The 26,720-nt window shown below is 44.5% G+C and overlaps 2 protein-coding genes across 23 annotated transcripts; both read left to right on the top strand.

Annotated features, from left to right (window-relative positions):
- The first annotated feature begins 292 nt into the window (after positions 1 to 292).
- Positions 293 to 25,633, top strand: LOC101113523 (zinc finger protein OZF-like). Of its 17 annotated transcripts, none has more exons than XM_042231277.2 (8): positions 293 to 543; positions 3,292 to 3,330; positions 3,791 to 3,977; positions 4,968 to 5,094; positions 6,417 to 11,287; positions 12,689 to 12,830; positions 14,694 to 14,841; positions 16,589 to 24,510. In XM_042231277.2, the coding sequence occupies exons 4-5, from the start codon at positions 5,061 to 5,063 to the stop codon at positions 7,586 to 7,588; spliced, it is 1,206 nt and encodes a 401-aa protein (XP_042087211.1). In that variant the 5' UTR covers positions 293 to 543; positions 3,292 to 3,330; positions 3,791 to 3,977; positions 4,968 to 5,060; the 3' UTR covers positions 7,589 to 11,287; positions 12,689 to 12,830; positions 14,694 to 14,841; positions 16,589 to 24,510. The 17 variants fall into 17 exon arrangements, with proteins under 17 accessions (XP_042087211.1, XP_042087210.1, XP_042087209.1 ...); XM_042231276.2 differs by having other exon boundaries at positions 293 to 591; XM_060399172.1 differs by lacking the exons at positions 293 to 543; positions 3,791 to 3,977 and having other exon boundaries at positions 604 to 3,330; positions 6,417 to 8,126; positions 10,357 to 10,410; positions 11,193 to 11,287; positions 16,589 to 25,633.
- On the top strand, positions 17,062 to 24,510 carry LOC105602028 (zinc finger protein 501-like). Of its 6 annotated transcripts, none has more exons than XM_042231269.2 (4): positions 17,062 to 17,268; positions 19,346 to 19,371; positions 21,088 to 21,214; positions 22,465 to 24,510. In XM_042231269.2, exons 2-4 carry the CDS (start codon positions 19,357 to 19,359, stop codon positions 23,634 to 23,636), a joined length of 1,314 nt encoding a protein of 437 aa, XP_042087203.1. In that variant the 5' UTR covers positions 17,062 to 17,268; positions 19,346 to 19,356; the 3' UTR covers positions 23,637 to 24,510. The 6 variants fall into 6 exon arrangements, with proteins under 6 accessions (XP_042087203.1, XP_027834684.2, XP_042087202.1 ...); XM_027978883.3 differs by having other exon boundaries at positions 19,301 to 19,371; XM_042231268.2 differs by having other exon boundaries at positions 17,062 to 17,619.
- Positions 25,634 to 26,720: the final 1,087 nt, after the last annotated feature.

Below are 26,720 nucleotides of genomic sequence, written 5' to 3'. Positions count from 1 at the left end.
GTGCTGACATCCCCTTTTTCTGTCTTTGAGAAAGTGGTTCCACGGATATCTGGGTGCATCCCCTTTAAGAAGCGTGAACCCCGCCAGTAACTCGCAGCCTTGGAAAACTGCTTCCCAGCCACCCACCGGGGTCGGGCGGAATTTTCCTGGAAGTCTGGAGCACCTAGCCTAGCCATGGCCGACAGCGGTGTTAACTACATTTCCCTGAAAACAAAGCGCAGCCCGTATGGGTCACTGGGCCAATGCAAACCCAAGACTGAGCCACTTCCGTTCTGTAAGACGGCGTCTGGGTGGGTCTTCCGGCCGGCACGGCGGGCGACATTTTTAAACTCCAGCTGATTCCGTGTGTGGAACTGCAGAACTCGGCCGGCCGGAGGTGAAGGAAGGCAGGAAGGCGCTGTGCCCGCTGCTCTCGGGAGGGTCTGAGGCTCTGCGCCATCCGGCCTGACTCTGCCTTGGGGCCGAGCCAGGCGCCGCGGTGCCCAGGCCCCACCTTCGCCCTCAGACTCCGCGGTGGCGGCCGTGCTGACAGAGCCGCTTCAGGTGGACGCTGCGCCCTGCGAGCTCTCAGCCAGCTCTTCTCATTCTGCGGTAGTTTTGTTCTTATCTGTGTTCTCTTTCAAGTGTCCTGTGCATGTTTTTCTTTCTTTCTCCAAACCTCGGGTTTTCTAATTTTGAAATATGACCTGCTTGGGGGAAAATAAATGCTTCTGACCTACGTGCCGTTGAAAAAACAGCTGTTATTAATAGCCGTTCAATGCTCAAATCAAGAAATGAGGTACAAAATAGGACCCAAAAGCCGCCTGTGGAGGTCCTTCTAAAACTGTTGTCCCGTCTCCCAAATGTTAAGATGTTGTCTTTTGTTTCAGGTGAGCGTTTTTGTTTTTGTGTTTTGCTCCTTAGATGTCGCTGGTGGTAGAACCTGCCTGCCAGTGCCGCAGACGTAAATGACGTGGGTTCCATCTCTGGGCTTCCCTGGTGGCTCAGAGGTTAAAGCGTCTGTCTCCACTGCGGGAGACCTGGGTTCTCTCCCTGGGTGGGGAAGATCCCCTGGAGAAGGAAATGGCAATCCACTCCAGTATTCTTGCCTGGAGAATCCCATGGATGGAGAAGCCTAGTAGGTTACCGTCCACGAGGTCGCAAAGAGTCGGACACGACTGAGCGACTTCACCTTCCATCTCTGGTCAGGAAGATCCCCTGGAGGAGGAAGTGGCAACCCACTCCAGTACTCTTGCCTGGAGAATCCCATGGACAGAGGAGCCTGGCGGGCTACAGTCCGTAAGGTCGCAAAGAGTCGGACACGACGGAAGCGACTTAGTGCACACACATAGTTTTGCCAACTGTGTGGAAAATATTCGACGACTGTAGTTTCCCTTGCTCAGTTGTTGTAAAACTTTTACAACTGAAATCATATAAGTATTAAGTGTTTTTGTTTTCTTTTGGAGAAGGTGGTGTGACTTCACCCATTTTTTCATGTCTATCCGCTAATTTTCTTTACTTTTGCAGTATTATATAGTGAGTGTACAGTCTATGGGGCTTCTGAGGTGGCGGTAGTTGTAAAGAATCCACCTGCCAGTTCAGAAGACACAAGAGAAGCAGGTTCGATCCCTGGATGTGGAAGGTCCTCTGGCACCCTATTCCAGTATTCTTGCCTGGAGAATCCCATGGACAGAGGAGCCTGGCGGGTTACAGTCCATGGTGTCACAAAGAATCAGACAGGACTGAGTGACTGAGCACATACATTATATGAGTAAAATGTCTTTATAAAAGCAGCTGTTGAAGGCTTTTTTGGTCAGCTTTCTGTATTTATAACCATTGCTATTCTAGCCATAACTTCTTTGCCTTCTGTTGTGTGTTAAGGACATATCTGTCTAACATATATGTTAAAATTATTATTGTATTTAAATGAATATTTCCACCTTTTGATCCTATTTTGCTCCATCTTACTAATTTTAACTTAGTCCTTTGAATGAGATGATTATACTTACTTTTAATGGATCCCGTAGTTGTATTTTCACACTCTCTTTTTGCATTATGCCTACTTAACAATTCTACAGTATACAGCCATTTAAGAGTTTTTCTTCTATTTCAGTGATTGTACTCTGCTAATATTTATTTCACCGTTATGTGATGCTCCTCTGGTAGTATTGGAAGAAAATGATTCAGTTATTTTGTTAAAACACTTGTTTTAAAAGGGGGATTAAATGAATCATTGTAAAAATAAAAACTTAAAATGCTGGAAAGATACTTAGAACCCAAGAAGGTATTTTCATGTTTATTTAAAGAGGATTGAACAGAGATCAGGTCATATAGGTTCTTTCCTTTGTCTTAAGTTTAAAGACTCATCAGTGATGTCCACTTATCTCAAACTGTTGGAAGTCACACACTTTTACTCTGATTCTAGCAATAACCCCTTTCTCATGGATTAATTTTCTGGAGCCATTTTCTTCTTATAATTCTCTCTCTCTCTCTCTTTTTTTTTTTTTCATTTTGTGGTTGCACTGCTTGGCTTGTGGAATCTAGGTTCCCCAACCAGGTATAGAACCCGGGTCCACTGCAGTGAAAGTATCACATTCTAACCACTGGGCAACCAGAGAATTCTGAGATTCATTTTCAAAGTGAAGTTAGTCAGTGGTGTTTCCATTCTCTACAACAGGAGAAAAAGCTTGTAGGAAGTTAATCTGTTTGAACATTTATGGGAGAAAAAAAAAACCTGGATATATTAAAGAATATGGTTCAAGTATAAGTTTTTAAAAACACAATTTTTAAGATAACCAAAGTAAAATTAGAAAAGGAGTATAGAAACTCCTGTCCAAATGTTGGGTCCAGCTACAAGCTATGAGAGGAAAAAGTTATTATTGGTAAGGGAGAAATGGAAGAATGGAATCAAACGGCAATGTCAGAAAGAGCTCTGCTTAATTTTTATATACATGGCTTGGGGCTATAATAGCCCTATATGACCTGCCACAAGCATCTCCTATCTAACCAGATACCTGATTCTTTGGATCATTGGGCCCTAGTCATACTAGCCTCATGGAGCTACTCAGACACATCAGACATGAATCTAATACAGAGGCTTTGCACTTATTAGTCCCACTTCTAGAAAACCTTTTCTGAAGTCAGACATATGACCTTATGGCACAACTCCATAATATTTTCTGCCCTCTTTATGCCTTAGTTTTCTGTTGAGTAATTTGTCTTCACCTGAAATATTGAATAGTTACCTCATTAATCTTTCTTGTCTATGTTGCTGATGGGAATTAAAGTTACATGGCCCTACTCTTCCCACAGGTTCCATGTTCAACAGAACCGCTTATGGACTCTTCACTGGTGAGTGTTGGGGTTCTGAAAGATTTTGCTGCTGCTCTTTGTGAACTTGGTGTCTGGACACCCTAGAGAAACCCTGAGTGCAGAATTCCAAGTCCAGGCCAGAGGGTATATGGAAAGATTCCAAATTTGACAACCAGGGGACTGAAATGTGAAAGATTGTATGTATAGGGGTTACTATGTCCAAATGCTTGAGGATGCAATTGAGATGAGTGTATTTTAGGACTGCTGGGTCTCTGTTTATGCAGTAGGAACAGAGAACAAGAGGACCAGGATCAGGGCTAGACTGGTAGCCTGATAAGATGGGTTTCTGTTCTGAGACTGCTGGCAGAAATGGGATTTTTTTAATAGAAAGGAAAAGTGATGTGACTTAAGTTTTAACAGGCTGCCTCTGGGTACAGAGTGCACAATAGCCTGGTGGAGAGGAAGACAAAGAAACATAGACGCTGTCTTAATTTTCCAGATGTGCATGGCTCTAGCTGTACCAAAGTGGTGGATGTGGAGATATAAGAACTACTTGGTTTCTACATTTTTTTTTTTAAGTAAAGGCTGATCAGATTTTCCAATGTGGAGGAATCACATGCTTCCAAAGTTTTTCCCATTTGCATCTGGAAGAGTGGAAGTGCCATCAACTGATTTGGGGAAGTCTGGTAAGAGGACTTTTCCGTGAGAATATTAGGAATTGAGATTTGGCCATGTTAAGCCTCAGATGTTGCAGTGGCTCCCAAGTGTAGGCGACAAGTAGATGGCTGAACATGTAGACCTAGAGTAATGGGGAGGCTTTCGGACGCCATTAGGGGACAGAGGAGACACAGACAGACAAGGAAGAGGAGTGGTCATCAGCAAGAAGGTAGGGGGAAGGGGAAGGCCAGTTGGTAGGTCAGGTTTCTGTGGGGAAAAGCTCTGATACTGATGTGGAAGAAAAGCAGAAATGAGATAAATTGATAGCAAAGTCATGCTGCTGCTAATTTATTCTCCTCTGACTCAATAGGCTTTTCTGGTGGAACTTGGGAAGATTGTGACAGAATGTCACAGTTTCTGTAGGCTGTGTCACGTGGGTGTGGATTTTGAATGGGTGTTAAATGAACAAAGATGGGAACTGTTAAAGAGACATAATGTGCAGTATGGAAGTGGAATCTGACCAGAGGTATTTAGATTATGTGTGTTGTGACTGAGATAAAGTCAGGATCAAGGCCTGGTGAGAAAGCCAACTTTGTGGTCCAGGTGGTGATGATGGGGGTCAGATGTCTGAGAATGTCTGTGGAGTGATATGATATGCATGTGGGGAAGATGTGTGAACTAATTGACTGAGGGCTCTGTAGTAGGACTTTGAGAAGGGTGGGTTCAAGTTGTTGGTGTCTGGGTGGATCACCTGGGGACTGTCAGGCTGTTGCAGGAGAGGAAAGGGGTCCTGCATGCCAGGCCCACAGCCTAGAAGGCATCTGTCTGTAGACCTGCATGTTATTGGTGGTGTTCGGAGCTAGTGCTCAAGCACAAAGAGTTTTGGGTACCACTGCCCTCTAAATTAGGGAGCCAGGGAGGATGATGACACCAGAGTGAATGTGGATTAGGGTTGGGGGTGTTCATGGGGTCCTGGGGAAAGAGGCTGCTCATGCACACATCTGTTCCCATCATCATAGAGCCCTGTGACCTTTGAGGATGTGGCTGTGTACTTTTCCCAAGAGGAATGGAGGCTCCTTGGTGAGGCCCAGAAATTCCTGTACCGCGATGTCATGCTGGAGACCTTTGCACTGGTTGTGTCCTTGGGTAAGGCCCTCACCCCTATGCCAGCATCTTGGACAAGTCTCTGCTTTTCCCCTTTTCTCTAAGAACAAGTTTGTTCTGTTCACAGCTAGACAGTGGGCACCTCTGTATTATTACTGCTTCCCTGTCCTCTGTGCTGTGGGTGCCAAGCCTGAGTGAGTGTGTGTTCCACCTCCTTTCACAGGTGGCCCCAATGCCAGCAGCTGAAGTTTTCTCAGCAAAAATTTTCTGGATCATAAGCCTTGGAGTTAGCTTAGTGATTCCCATTCATTTCAGCTTCTCCCTGCCAAGTTGACTCTGTAGACCTCTGTACCTTTTTGCAGCTTCTGCCTCCTTCCTGCTGACATTTCTTTGGGCCTCACTGTTTCAGGAATTGTTGGGACCCAGCATGGTCACCATTTATGGGGTGCATTTGGCTATAGCTATGAGAATCAAAGATTATTTTTATCATTATTTTTTTCTTGAATTCTTTTGAGATTGGCTGTTTCCCCATGGGCAGTACTTAATGCTAACCTGTCTTGTTCTTTGCTTAGAAGAACATGTGGATCTTCTAAGTCCCATGTTGTTGTCCAGTTGAAGCTGGGAGGAGAACCTTGGGTATAGGAGAAAGTGGACATGATTCCAGGCACAGGAAGCAGGGCTCAAAATGGGTCTGATCCTGGTGATTGGCATCACAGGGAGCAGTGACATTGTGGCTGAATTCCGTCAGATTTTGAATATGTCCTGGCCCCAACACTGTTTGTGGTCTAAGACCAGTGATTTGTTATCTCATTTCTGTTTTTCCTCCATTCTTCACACATTCCGCCTGTGATTTCTACCCTGGCTTCCAACCCAGGATTATCCCTCACCTCTCTGGCTTCCACTCCTCATTGTTCCTCAGCATCCTCACTCTAATGCTTTCCTCTGTTTGCCTATGCTTACTGTGTCATAAAACCCGCACCTCTCCTTAAAATAGTTCTGAACACCAGCTACTCAGTGACACAATATCCTGGGCCTTGACATAGCTTTCTACACAGCATGCATGTGTCAGCAGCAGCCAAGCCCCTGGTGAAAACCATTCCTGTAGGAGTGCGTTGTGGACCCCTGGCTCCTCCATTTAATATCCACCCTCTTGTGTCTTTTGCCTGGTGAGTCCTTCCTGTTCTGTGATGTGTAGAAGCCCAGTTCTACAGATTGGGGCTTTTCCTTACTTGCCCACAGCTCCTTTGTCCTGAACTAGTCCCATGGATTTATTCTTTCTATGTCAGACACATATGGTGCAACACGCCTGACTTTTTTAAAAACCTTTTCCTACATTAAGTTCACCTGCATTTTTCTGATTTCAGGGTGTTGTCATACAGCAGAGGATGAACAGACACCTTCTGAGCAGAATGTTTCTGTAGAAGTGCCACAGAGAAATACCAAAAAGACAGACCTGTCCAGCCAGAAGGTCTGTCCCTGGGAGTTGGGTAACCTGGCCTTAGAAGGTGGTTTGTGTGGACCCAAGGTCCTGCGAACAAACCCTGGCCAGACACTGTGTGGGACAGATGTGAAATCCCGCCAGCATGATGGAGAGACGCTCATGAGAAGAGATTTGGGTAAGGCCTTAATGAAGAACTGCACGGTCCACGCATTGAAGAAGGCTTTTATGTGCCAAGAGGCGAGGAAGGATTTCCCTGGTAGCTCTGGCCATGTCCGGCACCAGGTTAAACCACAAATGATGGAGTTTGTAGCAGAGTTTCACAATGGAGAAAAGCGTTTCAAGTGCAATGAATGTGGGAAACTCTTCTACCGGAAGTCCAGGCTTGCTCAGCACCATAGAGTCCACACCGGAGAGAAGCCTTATGAATGCAGTGAATGTGGGAAAGTCTTTAGATGCAGCTCCAGCCTTGCTATACATAGAAGAATTCACACAGGGGAAAGGCCTTATGAGTGTAGAGAATGTGGAAAGTTCTTTAGGCAACACTCCCAGCTTGTTGTGCACCAGAGAATTCACACTGGAGCCAGACCATATGAGTGCAGTGAATGTGGGAAAACATTCAGTACTAAAACCAAACTTGATCAGCACCGGCGAGTCCACACTGGAGAGAGGCCTTATGAATGTAGAGAATGTGGAAGAACCTACACCTGTAAACGCATGCTTATTCAGCACCAGCTGGTCCACACTGGAGAGTGGCCTCATGAGTGCAATGAATGTGGGAAAGCCTTTAGATACATGGCCAGCCTTGTTATGCATAGAAGAATTCACAGTGGGGAAAGGCCTTATGAGTGTAATGAATGTGGGAAGTCCTTTAGGCAAAGAGCCCACCTTCAAGTCCACAATAGAATTCATACTGGAGCGAAGACTTTTGAGTGCAGTGAATGTGGAAAATGTTTTAGCCAAAATTCTATTCTTACTACACACCAGAGAGTTCACACTGGAGAAAGGCCTTATAAGTGCTGTGAGTGTGGGAAATGTTTTAGCCAGAAATCTACTCTCATTAAGCACCTGAATTTACACTGGAGAAAAGTCACCTGAGTGCACCGAATGTGGAGAATTTCTTTAGCTATAGCACCTGAAGGAGATAGGAAAAAAAAAAAAAAAAAAAGCTGAAAAGTTCACACCACAGAAAGACCTCACAAGTGCAACAAATATGGAAATATTTTCTGTCACAGATCAGCTCTGATTGAGCACTAGACCTTCACAGCCCAGATAAACCTAAGAGTGCAGAGAATGTAGGAAATCTTCCAGCTAAAGGTATAACCACATTGGTCACCAGAAAATTCATACTGGAGAAAGACCTTCAAACCAGATGAAGAGAGAAGCCAATGAGCTGTCTCCTTAATGAATACATCTTACTGAACAGGCTCTATGCGGAAAGCTGAATGCCATCCATGTGCACAGCCCTGGCGTGGAGAGGGCCTGTGGATACTTGGTTCTCTGTAAGCTTTAAGGAGCTAAGATCTACTTCCTAACCTGTGCAGCAGCCTTGCCAGACTTCATGTCACTGTGAGTTTCTTCCCTCTACCAAATGGCAGATTCCCGTTGTGGTCGTCAGTCCGCCAGTGTGATCAGGGTAGGTAGACCTTTGTGCTCTCCTGTCCCTTAGAGTGAAGCATGTGTAGCCTGAGCCCTTGGGTGACGTGATGCTCTTAGATCCTGTCAGCTGCCTAGGATATGGCCTGAGCAGCTTTGATTTTGGGCATCCAGTCTGGGTTCTCCTGGCAGCTCATAGAGGTTTACTTTGACTGGTGGTGTTGGGTCGTGTCATGTTCAAGATGGATTTTCTAGCTCCAAGTCACCCTTTGGGGAACTGCCTCATTTTGCACTGCTTTGTGTAAAAATAAAGACTATTGTTTAAGACAACATGCATCTTGGGGTTTGTTCACCTTCAGACTGCTGTTAAGAACCAAACTGGACTGTCAAGATGAAGAGTAAAAAAGTTTTATGGGTGTTTCAGACTTTGTATAATACCTCAGTTGGAATGATATGACAGAGAATAATGTTCAGTCGAGTTTTGGTCTAATTTGCATTGTCCAAGGGCTCCTGGTATGGACTCCAGGGCTCTGTGGAACTAATGCCGTGACCTGGATATTAGGATCTTTGATGGGTCCTGAAAGGATTTTTGATGGGTCCCGAGGCCACCTTGAGATGAGGACTGTGAGCAGCACCAGTGATTTTTGGAGCTGTGTGAATTGTTCTCTTTTCACGTGGGATATCACATCATCCCCCTAGTACTGTTCAATGGAAGCAGTTCTCTAGGTCCAGCTGGAACAGAGCCATGTGCCATAATGTGCATAATGTGGCAGGCTGGTGTTGCTGCGTATTAGGCTACAGACATTGGGGGGAACCATACTTGGTTCAGAAACGGGGGATTAGTAGAACTGAGAATCTAGCAACAGGAAGGGATACACCTTTTTTTAAAAGGGCATTCATAAATGTTCCCATAACTGTGGCTGTTCATGATAAGGTTTTTGCAGAAATTTTCAGAAGTTACGGTCGTGTTTCTTTTCCTCTTGAGCCTGCAATCAGTGACTGAAGAATGTAAAGGTTTTGGCATCGCATAGCGTCTGCAAGGTGTTTATCTTAAGGCCATTGCTGCACAGTGAAAGCAGTGGGTAAATGAGAGTGAGAGTCCTGTAGTCCAGGCATGTGATTTTTAGCACCCAGGCAGAGTTCCTAAATAACTCAAGTGTAAGCACCTTTTTATTGTTCAGCAATCTTCATTTCTACTGTGACCGAATTCCTCCCATGAGATCAGGAGAGGTGGTATATTTGAGGTGTGGTTGCCAGAGTTCTTTTCCAAAGTGGAGATTCAGACTTTTATGTGAAGCCAATTTCTATCCCATTTGGTTGCGATGTACAGTTGCCATGCGCTGAGCATAACTGCAGCTGAATTACCAGACTTCAGCTCGGTAAGTTTTAACACTTGCAAAGTCACAGAACCGTCATCATAGCAAACATCCGTCACTACCATATGTCTTCCCAGGATCCCAGGCAACTACTATTGACTGATTTTTCTCTCATTAAATTAGTGTTTTCCAGACTTCTAATATCATTGGTTTCTCTGGTGGCTCAGATGGTAAAGAATCCACCTGCAGTTAGGAAGACCTGGGTTTGATCCCTGGATTGGGAAGATCCCCTGGAGGAGGACAGGGCAATCCACTCCAGTATTCTTGCCTGGAGAATTCCCATTGAGAGAGGAGCCTGGCGGGCTGTAGTCCATGGGGTTGCATAGAGTTGGGCAAGACTAAACACAGCAATATCATTGAAGTCTGAATGGTTACTTTTGTAGTGGTCATTTGCTTTCTCCATGCACAGTTATTTTGAGAATCATCTAAGTTGCCAGTGTCAATAACTCATTTTTTCCTGATAAATATACTATTTGTATATTTTCATTTTATTTTTTAATCCACTCATCTCTTTTAAAAATGGGGTTTTGTGGTTTGTTTCTACTTTGCTTGTCACAGATTAGCTTACTGTAATCATACATAAAATCCTTTATATGAACATCCAGCTTCATATTCTAAAATTAATGACTGTACCTATTTGCATTCCCTTCAATAGTATTCAGTTCCCCTGTATTCCCCACCAGTACTTGGTTGGTGTGGTCAGTATTTTAAATATACCTGTTTGAAAAGTGTGGAGATGTATCTCCCTATGATCTGATTTCATTTCCTTACTGATTAATGATGTTGACCATTTTTGTATTTATTGGCAGGTGTGTGTCTTCTTTGAGATAATGTCTGTTTTCTTATTAGTGACTGAGAATATGATAAATATATGGGAACTTGACTTTCTTTCAGTGACTGACTTTGCTGCGTGGCAAAAATATTTGTACTGACACCATTATTCACCAGGTATACTCCTCATTATTAACATACTTCTATTACTTTAGGCCTAGACAATAAAAAAGGCAACTGACCTTTCCTTGTTGTGTTTGCCAATTTCCTGGCGTGAGTCCTCCAACTGTGGGCAATTTCATGCTGTGTGTGTGTGGTTGCTACTGAGCCAGAGGTGCAGCAAGCTAAACGCTGAGATGCCGAGGTTTGCTGGGGGGAATTTTCTTTCACAAGACAGCCACATGAGGACACAGACGGACAAGTTTCAGAACCACCACCTTCTTGGAGGTGAGGTGCTTGTGATACGTAGGGGATCAAGAGGCAGCCTGCTCTTAGGTGTGGGGACAAGCAGTCAGAGAAGAGGTGAGTTAACTGGCGTGTGCATCACACGCTCCTTCACAGATGCATGTTTATAAATGGAGGCACTTTGCATGATCTGAGCATGGAATTTTAGCCGTCTGATGTCAAAGTTTTAGCCATCAGACACCTGGGCAGGCCCAGTTTTAGGGGTTGGTAGTTTTAATCATTTGTAGCCTGCTCAAGAAAAGAGTTGATTCCAGGTGCCTAAGAACTTGAGACTCCTTTACTGTAGTGACCCATATGTCAGAGGTGTCACCTCTAGGGCTTATTAAGGTGTCACCTCTAGGGCTTGTTAAGGTGTCACCTCTTGTGATAGCACCTTGGCCATGGGAAACTTGTATACAACTCAAGGAAGGGATGGGAGGTCCCTAGAGCAAGCATAATCAGTGAAGGCAGTTTACAAGCAGGAGGGTTTTACCATGCTGTTTTCTTTTCTGTAGTTCTGTACTACAAGCCCAAGAATTTGTCGTTTGTCAGCTTCTGTTCACCCTTGGGGCATGTTTCAAGGTCACCCGACGTGGACGTGGGAAGACAGGTGCAGTAGCACGCCTTTGTACTCTATTTCCATTATCAGATGACTTTAGCCTTGAGAAGCCAGATAATATTAAAATGCAGTAAAATAGGAATGGTATGAGTTTTGAGTATTTTCACTTGGCCTGTGTAAAGGAAGACGTACAGGCCTGAGTTGTGCAACCTCTTCATTCCAAAGAAATGTCTGGCACTGACTTGCCCCACTCCTGGGAGATAACGTCTAAGCACTTGCCATATTTGGCTCAATAACTGGGGCCTTGTGCTGGGCTGAGCAGTTTCTGTTAATACTGTACTGGGATACTTGGAGGCTTATGCTCTCAATACCAGTTTGACATTTGGAGAAGCTAGGGAGTAACAGGTTAGTCACATGGGTGCCCCTTATCTGTGTGACAGACACTCAGAAAACCTGGACAACACCTAGGCTTGCATGGGGTTCCCTGTTAGCAATACTAGACGCGCATTGCCACATGTCGATGTCAGGCTGAAGGGGAGTGGCAGGGGGCAACTGGAAGCTGGCAGCGTGATCTCTCTTGGACTCTGTCCTGTTGTGCCATCTTTCTTGGCTGGTTTCTATCTGTATCCTTCACTGTAATAAGCCATAGGCCTTAATTAAAGAGCTTCCGTGAGTTCCGTGAGTCCTATGGAATCTGAGGGTGGTCTTGGTCATTCCGGAACATAATTCTGTTTTAAAAGGGCTTTCTTAAGGATAATTGATGTAAAACATTTTAGCAGTGCAGGCTTTGATAAAGTTTTTCCTATGCTTATACTTCTCAAGCCAAGAGTTTTCTCATGCCATTTGAGAGTTGTCCCCCTTTTAACTATAAAATACAAACCTGAGAATCCTTTCTGGAATAGATAGTTTTCAAACATAACAAAAATGGGAAGGGCCCTGTTTGATGCCCAGTGAGCCAATTTGCAATTTTCCAGCATTACTGATAATTTCTTGGGTATTGTTCATTCATCTCACATTATGGGTCATTTTCACATAGAACGCCTAGCCTTGTCCTGTCTCAAAAGACTTATGTTAGTACTTATTTTCACAAAATCGAAAGAAACCTGGTAAGGATTTTTGTCACTTTTATGAAAAAGCCATTACACTGTATGAGTGGAGGTTCTTCCATAAAACTGAAGTGGTGAATCAGAACTTTGAGAAAGAAGGGTATACTGCTTTATGGCATCTCAGTTTATGAAACGTTTTCTAGGAAAGCTGTGCTTCAGGATGGCAGGAGCAACCAGTAATTTATGTTGCTAACTCGTATTCCTTTCCTACAGCTCTTGTAATGAATAAGCTCAAAGATGATGGTTTCAGACAGCATCTGTTTAATTATTTCATTGTTCCGGAGTCCGAAGTCTTAAGTCACTTTCACAGGGGTGGAGTCAGAATCCCTGTCCTTGCCTTTTCCAGATTCTAGAGCTGCATCCCTTGTGTGTGTTGATGCAAGGCCGCTTCCTTCATCTTGAAAGAGCAGCAGCGCAGCACTCCAGTCATCAGATCGCTTTCCTCTGCAGAGTGCGCCTCCCTCTGCTTGTCTTTTACGAGGAGACCTGTGAGTACACACCCCGGGCAAACATGAGCTTCAGGCCAATCTCATCTCAAAACCCCTAATGGCACTGGCAAAGTCTCTGACCGTGTAAGGTAACAGTTAACGAGGTTCAGGGATGAGGACCCACTTGTCTCTGGGGATATTAATCAGCCTGCCACTTTGAGTCTGAGTCTTTTTCAAATGTGTTTGTTTTAAGGTATATTAATTGCAGTCATGATGCAAAACATTTAGTTCAGTTGCTCAGTCGTGTCCGACTCTTTGTGACCCTGTGAACCACAGCACACCAGGCCTCCCTGTCCATCACCAACTCCCAGAGTCCACCCAAACCCTTGTCCATCTCATCCTCTGTCGCCCCCTTCTCCTGCCCTCAATCTTTCCCAGCATCAGGGTCTTTCCCAGTGAGTCAGCTCTTCGCATCAGGTGGCCAAAGTATTGGAGTTTCAGCTTCAACATCAGTCCTTCCAATAAACATCCAGGACTGATCTCCTTTAGGATGGACTGGTTGGATCTCCTTGCAGTCCAAGGGACTCTCAAGAGTCTTCTCCAACACCACAGTTCAAAAGCATCAATTCTTGAGCACTCAGATTTCTTCACAGTCCAGCTCTCACATCCATACATGACCACTGGAAAAACCATAGCCTTGACTAGACAGACCTTTGTTGGCAAAGTAATGTCTGTGCTTTTTAATATGCTGTCTAGGTTGGTCATATCTTTCCTTCCAAGGAGTAAGCATCTTTTAATTTCATTGCTGCAATAAACATTACTTCTTGTTGATTAATTGCCTTTAATCTCTAAGTATGACCTTTGAAAAATTTTTCCAAAATGTTGACATTATTGAGTCCTGTACCCAATTGGGATCTGCCGCATTGTCAATTTCATGTTCTTAAGTTCTCAGAATTTTAGAATGCTAGATGCCCTGAGTTTGATCTCTTGCTATGCGTGGTGGCCCCTCCTTTTTCTGTCTTTCACATAGGACTGCCCTCCTTCAAGTGCCATATCAGTGGAGCCGTAAGGACCCTGGGTGCGTGATGGTGTGGACATTATAGATGGCAGGAGATGCTTCGAAGTATATGATGTTGAGAGGTTGCTAGGAAAGTTGTGATGACAGAGCTGAGTGCCTGTCCTGTGTTCATCATTGACTGACGCTTTGACCACTGGACACAAATCATTTTTTCCCCATTTTTCTTTCTGTTGCTTCACTCTAGTGACACCTACGCAGCCTTCACTGGTCACACGTGTGCTGTTTCTTTGCTCCCTTTACAGTGTTTCGCATTTGACCTACATGTTAGATGTTATGAAGTCTGTACATATTCTTACAGTCCTTGAAGTGAGGCATTGCTTTTGAGAATCAGGTACATCTATGTCCGTCAGCAGTGTTCAAAACAGTGCCAACTAGTCACCAGTAGCCATATGCGTATTGAAAGCCATTTGGTGAGAACCGACTTGGTAACCAGCCCAAGTCCATCTTTGTCCTTCATTTGTCTTTTTTTTTTTTTCTCCTGACATCACATAATGTATAGGCTCTTAGTTCCCTGACTAGAGATTGAACCTACGCCCGCAACAGTGAAAGCTTGGAGTCCTAATCACCTAATCACTGGACCAGCAGGGACACTGCTCCCACCCAGCCTCATTTGTTGTTTGTAGAGAAAGGCACCAGTTTCCTAGACATTCCCTGGTTGCAAAGAGCAGTGTTAAGCAGTTCCTAAGCAGAGATTCTAAGAGTCCAGAAAAAAGGAAAAGCAGTCAAGTAAGAAAAGTTATAACATCTTGAACAATAAGTCAGTGATAAAGCAATCAGAGGAAGTCTACTGCTTCCCAAAGGGATGTAAACAATAATCTAAGGCGTGTCCTTGTGGTGTTTTGCAGAAAGAAACCTGTACCTAGGTTGAGGATGATGACTACGTGCTGATCACAAGCACATTGGCCTGAGCCTTCCTGGAACCAGAAGGTTGCTGATGAAGATTCGTGAAGCATTGCCTTGTTAACTTACTACCAACCAATCAGAGGAAAGTAGGTGAGTGCAAACAGGTTCAGTTCAGTAACACACTAGACTGTTTAAAATATCTGCTAGCTGCAACTTTGCAGTTTCACCATTCTCCCTTGTAACTGTACAGCCATTTCAGACCCAAACCAATCTTTGCTTTCTAGGGCCCTTGACTTCCTTGGTGGTCTAGTGGTTAAGAATCTGGCTACCAATGAAGGGGACACAGGTTTGATCCCGGCTCCAGGAAGATTGCACATGCTTCAGGGCAACTAAACACATGAGCCACAACTGCTGAGCCCATGCCCTAGAACTCATGCTCTGCGAGAGAAGCCGCTGCAGTGAGAAGCCTGCATACCACACCTGGAATAGCCCCCACTTTCCACAAGTGGAGGAAGCCCGCACATAGCAATGAAGACTCGGTGAAGCCATCAGTAAATAGAAGCACTGTTGATTGTTGCCAGCTTCAATTTTAATTCTTGGCAAACAACTTATGGAACCAACTCGGGCCTTTATCTTTTGCCATTATAAGCTTTCTCCATTTTTCAGTTCAAGGTCAAACAATTTAAGTGCTTCTCACATCTCTGTCTCCTGGGCTGCTGTCCTAACAAGCCCTCAATAAATGCTTGTTTAGTTCAATTAGGTCTTCATTTCTGAAATTTCGGTTAATGCTCAGTACATAAAAGTATTATGTAATTGACTATGTTGTCATTAATTTTTACTGTCCATTGCCTTTAATTTGAATGATAGCCTCATGAAGGCTTTAGTCTTTGACTCTGTGGCCCTTGATGTGTGCCATGCAGCCAAAATAGTACCTGTAATGGGACAGCTAATTAATATCTTTTTTTTTAAAGAGGGAGTAAGTATGATGCTATGGATACTTTGTTTTTAAGTATTCTAGCAAAGCTATTTGCTCTGTTTTCATAGCCCTTCAAGGTGTACTTAGAAATTTTTTAAATAATAATAGATCACATGTTACAAAACTATAATCACAGGTTAGCAGAGTTTCCTAGGTGAGCTCTGCTTCATTCCCTCACTTCTCAAAAATCATTGTGTCTAGGGACCTCACTGAGATCTAAACATTCACATGGTGAAAAGTGATTTTGACCACTAACTGAATAATTAAATGATGATTGGTTTCAGCAGTTATAACACTTCACGAATATTTTCAACTCTTCTTGCATTTTTACTGCACTTGCTGGTGAAATTATATTGTCCCCAGCCAGGAAAGAGGATCTTGGAATCCAATCCTTTATCTCAGGCTTCAGTTGCCCCCTTTGGAAATAAACTAGGACTGAGACTATACAGTCACTGTCTGGGGAGAAAATAGCATGCAGGAAGTCACTTTCAAATAGGTAGATCTTAGCTGCTAGAAAAATACAAAATGTGAAGTAAGAAATCTGTGTCGACTGGACATTGTCACTTGGTTTACATTTCTTCTGAGGCTACCAGAGACACAGCACGTGGCCTGCTTGCTTCTGGTTACCCCTCACCCCTCCTCTGTCTTGCTTACTATGGCTGTCTTTACTCTCTGCTTCCTTGACCATGACCAAACACAGTGACACTCATAAATCTGAAGCATGAATCTGAAGCTTCAGCTTACAGGTATTGGTACAGCAATAAGATACAGTTTATTAGATGCACTTTATGTCTGAGTGACAACCTGGTATCATGTGCCCATTTGCTTTTTAGGTTTGGGAGACATCTGAAATATTGCATCTGGGGTCCTCTCTCTCTCTCTCTCTCTCTTTTTTTTTTTTTTTTTTTTTGACTGCCTCAGGTCTTAGTAGTGGCATGTGGACTTCGTTGACCATGGACTTAGTTGCCCCTCCACGTGTGGAATCTTCTGGAACCAAGGATCCAACCCCAGCTTCCCCTGCACTGCAAGGCAGATTCTTTACCACTGGGCCACCAGGAAAGTCCCAATGTCTAGGTTCCTCCCTCTGATCAGCACAGTCTACATTCCACGGCAATCTGTGTGTGTCCCCTTTAAGTATTGTGGTCCAAGGAAATCTGGGTGCGTCCCCTTTAAGAAGGGTGAACCCCGCCAGTATTCTGAGCCTTAGGGAACAGCTTACCGTTACCCAGAGGGTGAGGCTGAATTTTCCCTGACTTAGGTAGCACCGCCCCTTGCAGCGCCCGAGAGCGATGTTAACTACATTACCCGGAATGCAAGGCGCGGTGTGTATGGGTCACTGGGTCAACTGAAAGTTCAGGACAGAGGCACTTCCGTTGTGAGGACGGCGTCCGGGCGGGTCTTCCGGAGGGATCTGGTAGCCGCTGGGGAAGTTTGGGTCTTAAAGGTCCCCCGATAAAGACGCGGTGCCGGCTGTTCTGAGGAGGGTCTGAGGCTCCGCGTGGCGCCATCCGGCCTGACGGGTCCGGGACAGGCGCCGCCGTGGCCGCGCCCCGCCGCTCTCAGGCTCTGCTGGGACGGCCGTGCGGACAGATCCGCCTCAGGTAAACGCTGCCCTCTCCGCGCCCTCAGCCAACTCATCATTCTGCGGCATTTTTTTCTTATCTGTGTTCTCTTACTAGTGTCGTGTGTCTGTGTGTCTGTGTCTGTGTGTCTGTGTGTGTGTCTGTGTTTTCCCCAAAACCTCTGTTTTTCTAATTTTGAAAAACCTGCGTGGGGAAAAAAAAAAGTGCTGAGCTCTTCCACCTGCAGTTGAAAAAGCAGCTGTTGTTAATAGCCGTTAACTGGTCAAGTCGAGAAAGCAGATACAAGTAGGACCCAAAAACCGTCTGTGGAGGTCCTTCCAAAACAATTATCCTGTCTCCCAAATGTTACGGTGTTGTCTGATGTTTCAGGTGAGCATTTCTTCACTTTCATGATAGTTTTGCCAGCTGTGTGGAAAATATTCAACGACTGTTGTTTCCCTTTGCTCAGTTTTAAAACTTTCTTGTGGCTGAAATCATATGTGTATTATATGTTTTTCTTCACTTGCACAAGATGATGTGACTTTTCCCATTTTTTTCATGGCTATCTGCTAATTTTTCATTTTTTGTAATTTTACATAGTGAGTGAGTAAAATGTCTCTAAATCCTGGTATTTAAGGCTTTTTCTCTCTCTCGCTTTCTGTGTTTATAATTATTGCTATTTTAGCCATACCTTCCATGTGTTCTGTTGTGTATAAAGGACATGTTAGTGTGTATTTAAATGAAGTTTTGACTTTTTGATCTTTTGCTCCACGTTATTAATTTTAGCTTAATTCTTTGAATGAGATGATTGTACTTATTGATGGATCCCGTAGTTGTATTTTCATACACTCTCATGCATTATATAAAGTTAACAGTTTTACAGTATACAGCCACTTGAAGGTTTTCTGCTTTTTTAGTGATTATTTTACTATTCAGTCATCATCTTCTGATGATATTGAAAGAGAAAATGATTAATGTATCTTGTTAAAATATTTGTTTTCACGGAGACTAAATTAATCATTGTGATGATAGAATATTATAATGCTTGGAATTCCTATCAAGATGTTTAGAACCGAAGAGGATATTTCCATGTTTATATAATGAGGGTGGAATAAAGGTCAGGTTCCATAGGTTTTTTCTCTGTTTTGGGTTTGAAGAGTCATCAGTGATGTCCAGTTATCTCAAGCTGTTGGAGGCCAAGCACTTTTAGATTCTAGCAACAACCCCTTTATCACAGATTAATTTTCTGGTATCATTTTTTCCTTGTAACTCTGTTTTAGTCTGTTTGAACGTCTTGAATTCTGTTATATAATGTTCTAATAATTTTAGATCAGAACTTAGTGTATAGCAGTTTTTTTCAAAAACAGTTTTTAAGATTACCAAAGTAAAATTGGAAAAGGAATCATAAACTGTTCAGAAGTTAGGTCAAACTGCAGTAATCTGTGAAAAATGTTTTATTGGCAAAGGAGAAAATAGAAGGCAGTCAAACAGAAGTGTCAGAAACAGATATACTTTATTTTGATATATTAATACCTGGCTTACAGCTATAATAGGGGCTTCCCTGGTGGCTCAGCAATGAAGAATCTGCCTGCAATCTAGGAGATGCAGGCTCGATCTCTGAGTAGGGAAGGTCCCTAAGGAGGGCATGGCAGCTGACTCCAGGCAAGGTATTCTTGCCTGGAGAATCCCATGGACAGAGGAGCCTGGAGGGCTACAGTCCAGTGGGTCACAAAGAGTCAGAGTGTAGTGACTGAGCATGCACACGCAGAGCTGTAATAGTTGTATATGGCCTGCCACCAGCATTTCATCTGCAACCCGCTACCGCATTCTTCTGGATTATTGAGCTCCAGTCATGCTAGACTTGTGGATACACTCAGGCACATCAGACACGACTGATAGGCTTTGCACTTGTTTGTCCCACTCTTGGAAAACCTTTTCTCAAGATATCCACATGACTTTATTGCATAACTCCATAACTCATCTTTTACATGCTTTTGTTTTCCCTTTAGTATTTGTCTTTGCCTTAAATGTTAAATGGTTCACTCGTTAATCATCTATTTTGTCTGTGTAGCTGGTGGAAATTAAAGTTACATTGCCCTGCTTTTTCCACGTTCAGCGGAACCACTTATGGACTGTTCGCTGGTGAGTGTCAGGGGTCCTGGAAGTGTTTTGCTGCTATTCTTCCTGGACTTGGTGCCTGGAAACCGTTCAGAAACCTCCAGCCCAGGTTTACAAGTCCAGGTCAGAGATAACCTGAAGAGATTCCCATTTTGGGCAGCCACTGGACTGAGATGTGAAAAGTTGTCTCAAGTTCATGGGAAAGTCCACACAGATGCTTGAGCATGCAGTTGAGATGGATGTGTTTTAGAATTTGTATGTCTCTGTTAATGTCTGATAAGAACAGAGCTCAAGAAGACCAGAGTTAGGATAGACTGGTAGTATGCGAAGACGGGTTTCTGTTCTGAGAATGATAGTGGAAATGGAATTTTTGGAATAAAGAGGAAAAGTGATGTGACTTAGGTTTTAAGAGGCTCCCTCTGGCTTCAGAGTACACAACCACTTGGGGGAGAGGAAGACAAGGAGATAATCAAAGGACTCTCTTGATTTTCCAGATTTGCATTGGTTATAGCTGGATCAAAGTGGTAGGTGTGAAGGTAGGAAGAATATTTGGCTTTTAAGTAGAAGCTGACCAGGTTTTCCAATGTGGAGGGGTCACACGCCTCCAAAGTCTTTTTATTTGCATCTGGAAGAGTGGAAGTGTCATCAATTGATTTGGGAAAGTCAGTGGTTTTCAGTAAGAATATTAGGAATTGAGTTTCAGCCCTCTTGAGCCTCAGATGTTCCAGTGACTTCCAACTGTGGGAGACAAGTGGATGGCTGAACATGCAGATCTAGAGTGCTGGGGAGGCTTCGGGATGCCATCTGGGGACAGAGGAGGAGAGAGGGTACTGTCACAAGACAGACAAGAGGAGTGGTCCTCAGCAAGAAGGGCAGGGAAGTCCGGATAGTAGGTCAGGTTTCCTTGGGGGAGTGGCTTTGAAATCGATGCAGAAGGAAAGCAGCAATGGAGATGAAGTGATAGCAAAGGCAGGCTGGCGCATATCCCCTTCCTGTGGTTCCCCAGGCTTTCGTGGTGGAGCTTGGAAAGTTTGTGACAGGATGTCAGATGAGTGTAACATCATTTTAAATGGATGTTACATGAACAAAGATTGTAACTGTTGAAAAGACATAATGTGCAGGATGGAAGTGTAACTGGACCAGGGGTATCTAGATACGCGTGTTGTGACTGAGGATAAAGCCAGGACCAAGGGCTGGTGGGGAAACCTTCAGAACAGGGCTGGGGAGCTCCCAGTGAAGAGTTGGGATATGGTGGGAACCTGTTACATTGACAAGGATTTTCTGTTGCCATGTGCAGAAGGGTATATGAGGAGATAGGAGATATGCCAACTTTGTGGTCCAGGTAGTGATGATGGGGGTCAGATGTCTGAGAAAGTCCACTGAGTGATATGCATGTGGGGAAGGTGTCTGAACTAGTTGATCCAGGGCCCTGTTAGTAGGACCTTGAGAAGGGTGGGTTCAAGTTGCTGGTGTCTGGATTGGATCACCCTGGGGACTGTCGGGCTGTTGTCTTGCTGGAGAGGGAAGGGGTCCTGCATGCCAGGCCCACAGCCTAGAAGTCATCTGTCTTTAGACCTGTGTGTTGTTGCTGGGGGTTGGAGTTGGTGTTCAAGGAAGCACTGCTCTCTGAATCAGGGACCTGTGGAGGAGGATGACCCCAGAGTATGGACTGGGGTTAGGGTGCTTACAGGGTCCTGGGGAGAGAGACTGCTTATGCACACCTTGTCCTCATCATCCCAGGGTCCTGTGACCTTTGAGGACGTGGCTGTGTACTTTTCACAAGAGGAATGGAGGCTCATTGGTGAGGCCCAGAGACTCCTGTACCACGACGTTATGCTAGAGAACTTCACGCTGGTTGCATCTCTGGGTAAGGCCCTCACCCCTGTCCTGGCATTCTGACCAGATGTCTGCCTTTCCCCTTTCTCCAAAGGCAAGTCTGTTTGTCTTAACAGCTGGACAGCGGGCACCTCTCTCTCAATTCTTACAACTAGCCCCCATGCCAGCTATTCTGAAATTTTCTCAGTGAAGCTGTTATAGGTCAAATGATTTGAATCAGCTCAGTGAGTTCCATTCCTCTCAACCACTGCCTTCTAAGTTGATTCTGTAGACCTCTGCACCTCTGTGCTCCAGAGTCTTTTCCCTTCCAGCTAACATTTCCTGGGGCTCACTATTCCAGGAATTGTTAGGATCCAGTGTGGTCCCTGTTTAGGAAGTACTCTTGGCTGTTCCTGTGAAACCATCATAGAAGATTCTTTGTACTATTATTTTGGACTCCTGGGCCAGTACTGACCACTCACCTGTCCTTTCTTTCTCTTAGCACTTGCATCTTCTAGGTCTCCTGTTATTGTCCAGTTGGAGTTGAGTGGAGAATCTTTGTTATATAGGATCAAAGTGGACATGATTCTAGCGACAGGAAGAAGGGCTCAAAGTGGGTCTCGCCCTGGTGATTGGCAGCACGGGGAGGAAATAATATGGCTAGGTTCAAACCAGATTTGAAGCCTCCCCTGGCCCGAACACTGTTTGCAGTCCGTGACCAGTGGCTGATTATCTCATCTCTGTTTCTCCTCAGTCCCTGACAGATTCCTTCTGTGATTTCTACTCTAGCTTCCAACCCAGGATTATCTCTAACACCTTTGTCTTCCACTCCTCATTATTTCTCAGCATCCTCACGCTCATGCTTTCCATTTTTCACCTACGTTAATGTGTCACGAGGCCTGCATCTATCATTGAAATAGTCCTGCCCTGAACACTAGCTGTTCAGTGACAGTCAGAATATCCTGGGCCTGGACATAGCTTTCCACACAGCACACATGTGTCACCAGCAGCCAAGGCCCTGGCGAAAACTGTTCCTGTAGGAGTGTATTGTCTGATTGTTGCTCTTCTGTGCACTACCTCCCATCTTTGTATGTTTGCCTGGTGAATCTTCACTGTTCCGTGACCTACAGAGGCCCAGTATGGCATATTGGGGCTTTCCTGTCCTGCCCACAGTTCGTTTTTCCTGTTGGATTTATTCTTTCTATGTCAGATATAAGTTTGTGATGGGGTTGCCTGTTTATGTTTTCCTCCATGAAGTTCACTACCAGTTTTTGTGTGTGTGTGTGTTTTTTTAAATTTCAGGGTGTTCTCATACAGCAGAAGATGAACAGACACCTTCTGAGCAGAATGTTTCTGTAGAAGTGCCACAGAGAAATACCAAAAAGACAGACCTGTCCAGCCAGAAGGTCTGTCCCTGGGAGATGGGTAACCTGGCCTTAGAAGGTGGTTTGTGTGGACCCGAGGTCCTGCGAACAAACCCTGGCCAGACACCGTGTGGGACAGATGTGAAATCCCACCAGCATGGTGGAGAGACGCTCATGAGAAGAGATTTGGGTAAGGCCTTAATGAAGAACTGCACGATCCATGCATTGGAGAACGCTTTTATGTGCCAAGAGGCGAGGAAGGATTTCCCTGGTAGCTCTGGCCATGTCCAGCACCAGGTTAAACCACAAATGATGGAGTTTGTAGCAGAGTTTCACAATGGAGAAAAGCGTTTCAAGTGCAATGAATGTGGGAAACTCTTCTACCGGAAGTCCAGGCTTGCTCAGCACCATAGAGTCCACACCGGAGAGAAGCCTTATGAATGCAGTGAATGTGGGAAAGTCTTTAGATGCAGCTCCAGCCTTGCTATACATAGAAGAATTCACACAGGGGAAAGGCCTTATGAGTGTAGAGAATGTGGAAAGTTCTTTAGGCAACACTCCCAGCTTGTTGTGCACCAGAGAATTCACACTGGAGCCAGACCATATAAGTGCAGTGAATGTGGGAAAACATTCAGTACTAAAACCAAGCTTGATCAGCACGGGAGAGTGCACACCAGAGAGAGGCCTTATGAATGTGGAGAATGTGGGAGAACCTACACCTGTAAACGCATGCTTGATCAACACCAGAGAGTCCACACTGGAGAGTGGCCTTATGAGTGCAGTGAATGTGGGAAAGCCTTTAGGTACTTCTCCAGCCTTTTTATGCATAGAAGAATTCACAGTGGGGAAAGGCCTTATGAGTGTAGTGAATGTGGGAAGTCTTTTAGGCAAAAGGCCCACCTTCAAGGCCACCAGAAAATTCACAGTGGAGCAAAGACTTTTCAGTGCAGTGAATGTGGGAGATATTTTAGTCAAAAGTCTGTTCTTACTAAACACCAGAGAGTCCACACTGAAGAAAGACCTTATATGTGTAGTGAATGTGGAAAATGCTTTAGGGATAGAACTAGTCTCATTAAGCACTTGAATTTACACTGGAGAAAAGCTACTTAAATGCACTGAATGTGCAGAAGTCTTAAGCCAAAGCACCTGAAAAGAAAATTTCACACCACAGAAAGACCTCACAAGTGCAGTACTGTGGAAACTTTTTTTTTTTTTTTTTTGAGTCAAAAGTCTACTCCAAGCACCAGAACCATCATGGCCCAGGTAGACCCAAGAGTACAGAGCATGTAGGAAAGTTTCTGCTGAAGGTCTAACCTCATCTGTCACCACGAAGTTCATTGTTGAGAAAGGCCTTCAAACTAGAGGAAGAGACCAGCAAATGAGCTGTGTTCTTAATACATCTTACTGAACAGGCTCTGTAAGGGAATCATCACCTGGAAGTTGAATGCCATCCATCTGCACAGCCCTGGTACAGAGAAGGCCTATGGGTCCTGGTTTATTGGAAGCTTCTAAGAAGCTCAGATCTGCTTCCTGACCGGTGCAGCGGCCTTGCCAGACTTCTGGTCATTGTGAGTTTCTTCTGCCAAGTGAAAGATCCTCTTATGGGCGTCAGTCCCCTCAGTGTGATCAGGGTAGGTAGACCTTTCTGCTCTCCTGTCCCCTGAAGGAAAGCACATGTAACCAGAGCACTTGAGTGGTGTCATGCTCTTAGATCCTATCACCTGCCTAGGAAAGGAACTAAGCAGCTTTGACCTTGCACATGCACTCTGGGTTCTGATAGCTGTTGACAGAGGTTTACTTTCTTTGGCATTGAGTCATGTCATGCTTATGACAGATGTTTCTATCTTCAAGTCACCCTGCTTGACAACTGCTTTCTTCTAAGCAATTCTCTCTTTTTTCATGATGCATAATTTCTTGGAAAATGATTTGCTGTTACAAGTAATTCTTTTTTTCTGAAAAATACACTATTTTGATATACCACCCATTGATTGTTTACCTGTCTTTTTTTTTTTTTTTTTTTTGTATTTTGTTGTACCTGGTGTTAAATGAGGCACACAGTATATTTAATTGCGCCACGGGACCTCTTAGATGTATCACGGGGAGTCTAGTTCCCTGACCAGGGATTGATCTTGGGTTCCCTACACTGGAAGTGTGGAGTCTTAGCTACTGGACACCAGGGACTCCTCCATTAATCTTTAAAAGGGTGGGATTTTGGTTATTACAGAAAAACTTAATATGAAGATACACATAGAATTATATCACCATGTGGTTTCATACTCAAAAGTCAATGATTATACCCTATTGCCATCCCATCGATATTGGAACATTCCAGTTTTCTTGTATTCTTCACTAGTAGTTGGATGACATGGCCAGTATTTTGAGTATTACCTCATCAAAAAGGGCTTCCCTGGTGGCTCAGATGGTAAAGTGTCTGCCCACAATGCGGGAGACCCAGGTTCGATCCCTGGGTTGGGAAGATCCCCTGGAGAAGGAAACGGCAACCCATTCCAGTATTCGTGCCTGGAAAATCCCATGGACAGAGAAGCCTGGTGGGCTACAGTCCATGAGGTTGCAAAGAGTCGGACACGACTGAGGGACCTCACTTTCACTTTCATTAGAGTGTAGAGGCAGACTCCCTGGTGGTCTGGTGGCTGAGTCGGCTCTCCAGTGTAGGGAGCATGAGTTTGATCCCTCACCTGGGAAGATTGTTCATGTGGGGCAACTAAATCCAGTGCACCACTGCTACTGAGGCTCGCATGCTCTAGGGCCCACGTGATGCAACTACTGAGCATGTTTGCTGCAATTATTGAAGCCCACGCACCTGGAGCGCGTCCTCTGCAACGTGAGAAGCTCTTACAGCTCAAGAGTGGCCCTTCCTCTCTCAAACTAGAGAAAGACTGTGCAGCAGTGAAGACCCAGTGAAGCCGAAAATAAAATGTAGCTGTATCTCACTATGCTGATTGCAGTTCCCGAATGATTCATTCTTATATTCATTTGCCAGGTGTGTGTCTATGATGAAATGTGAGTCTTTTATTAGTAATTGGGAGAAACATGTTGGAACTTTTCTTCGTGACTTTGTTGGATGGAATAAATATTTGTGCTCACAATATTGTTCACCAAGTATAGTCCTCATTGTTAACAGTTTCCATTACTTTATATCTAGACATGTATTAAAAAATATACCCACCCCACTTTTGATGGTCATATCAATTTCCCTGATATGAGCACTCCAATTGTGGGCAATTCCATGTTATGAATGTTAAGTTTTTACCGAAACAGAGGTGCAAGAAACCAAATGCTGACATACTAAGGGTTGCAGGGGAGGAAGTTCATTCACAATGCAGCCAAGCCAGGAGACGGTCTCATAACTACCTTCCTAGAGGCCAGGTGCTTGTGATATTTAGGGGACAAAGAGAGCGTGGTTTTAGGTGTGGGGACAGGCAATCAGCAAAAAGGTGAGATGACTGGTGTGTGCATTACATGCTTCTTCACAGATACAAAAATGGTTTCCCCAAATGGGACACCATCACTGGCTCTGCTGTTTTTTGAGGGAACCAGAAAAACAATGCATGGTCCACTGGTTTCTTGTCGCCCCATATCCTTCCTCTGTCTTGTTCACCATGACCATGTCTAGAGTCTTTTCTCTTAACTCTGACCTAACAGAATGCAACTCATAGAGTAAAACTTTAGCCTACATCCACTGGAAGAGCAAAAACACAATGTCTATCAGATCCCAGCTATGCACGGATGAGCTAGATAGCATCACCCGCTCCGTGGACATGAATGTGGGCAACTCCGGGAGCTAGTGGAGAACAGAGGAGCCTGGCATGCTGCAGTCCATGCGGTCACAAAAAGTTGGAGGCGACTTAGCGACTGAACCAGACATAAGTGGATGCACTTTATATCTGAGTGACAAGCTGGTATCATGTACCCACTTGGTTTTGTTGGTTTGGAAGCACCTGAAATATGTCTGGCCACCTTTCTGTGATCGGCTAAGACCACGTTCCATGGAAATTTCGGTTCATCCTCTTTAGGAAGCGTGAAACCTCACCCCCGTCCTCGGAGCCTCAGGACTGTCTTACTCAGCCAGCCTGGTGCTGAGGCTGGACATTCACCGCAGCTGGGGAGCTTCGCCCCTTGCCAAGTCCACAGGACACGAAAATAAGGAAGTCTTTCCTCGGCGCCTCTGGACCA

Source organism: Ovis aries, chromosome 14, assembly GCF_016772045.2.
Source record: "Ovis aries strain OAR_USU_Benz2616 breed Rambouillet chromosome 14, ARS-UI_Ramb_v3.0, whole genome shotgun sequence".
Taxonomy (NCBI): domain Eukaryota; kingdom Metazoa; phylum Chordata; class Mammalia; order Artiodactyla; family Bovidae; genus Ovis; species Ovis aries.
Note: the sequence above shows the minus strand (reverse complement) of the source record. Positions and strands in the feature narration are given on the sequence as shown.

Excerpts from the sequence above, each read along its gene's own strand:
- LOC101113523 (XM_060399174.1), top strand. The coding sequence starts at position 3,271 with ATGGCCCTACTCTTCCCACAGGTTCCATGTTCAACAGAACCGCTTATG. Across the intron at positions 3,331-4,967 it reads CGCTTATGGACTCTTCACTG|AGCCCTGTGACCTTTGAGGA; the intron begins GTGAGTGTTGGG and ends CCATCATCATAG. Across the intron at positions 5,095-6,416 it reads TGCACTGGTTGTGTCCTTGG|GGTGTTGTCATACAGCAGAG; the intron begins GTAAGGCCCTCA and ends TTCTGATTTCAG.
- LOC105602028 (XM_027978881.3), top strand. The coding sequence starts at position 20,884 with ATGCCAGGCCCACAGCCTAGAAGTCATCTGTCTTTAGACCTGTGTGTT. Across the intron at positions 21,215-22,464 it reads CACGCTGGTTGCATCTCTGG|GGTGTTCTCATACAGCAGAA; the intron begins GTAAGGCCCTCA and ends TTTAAATTTCAG.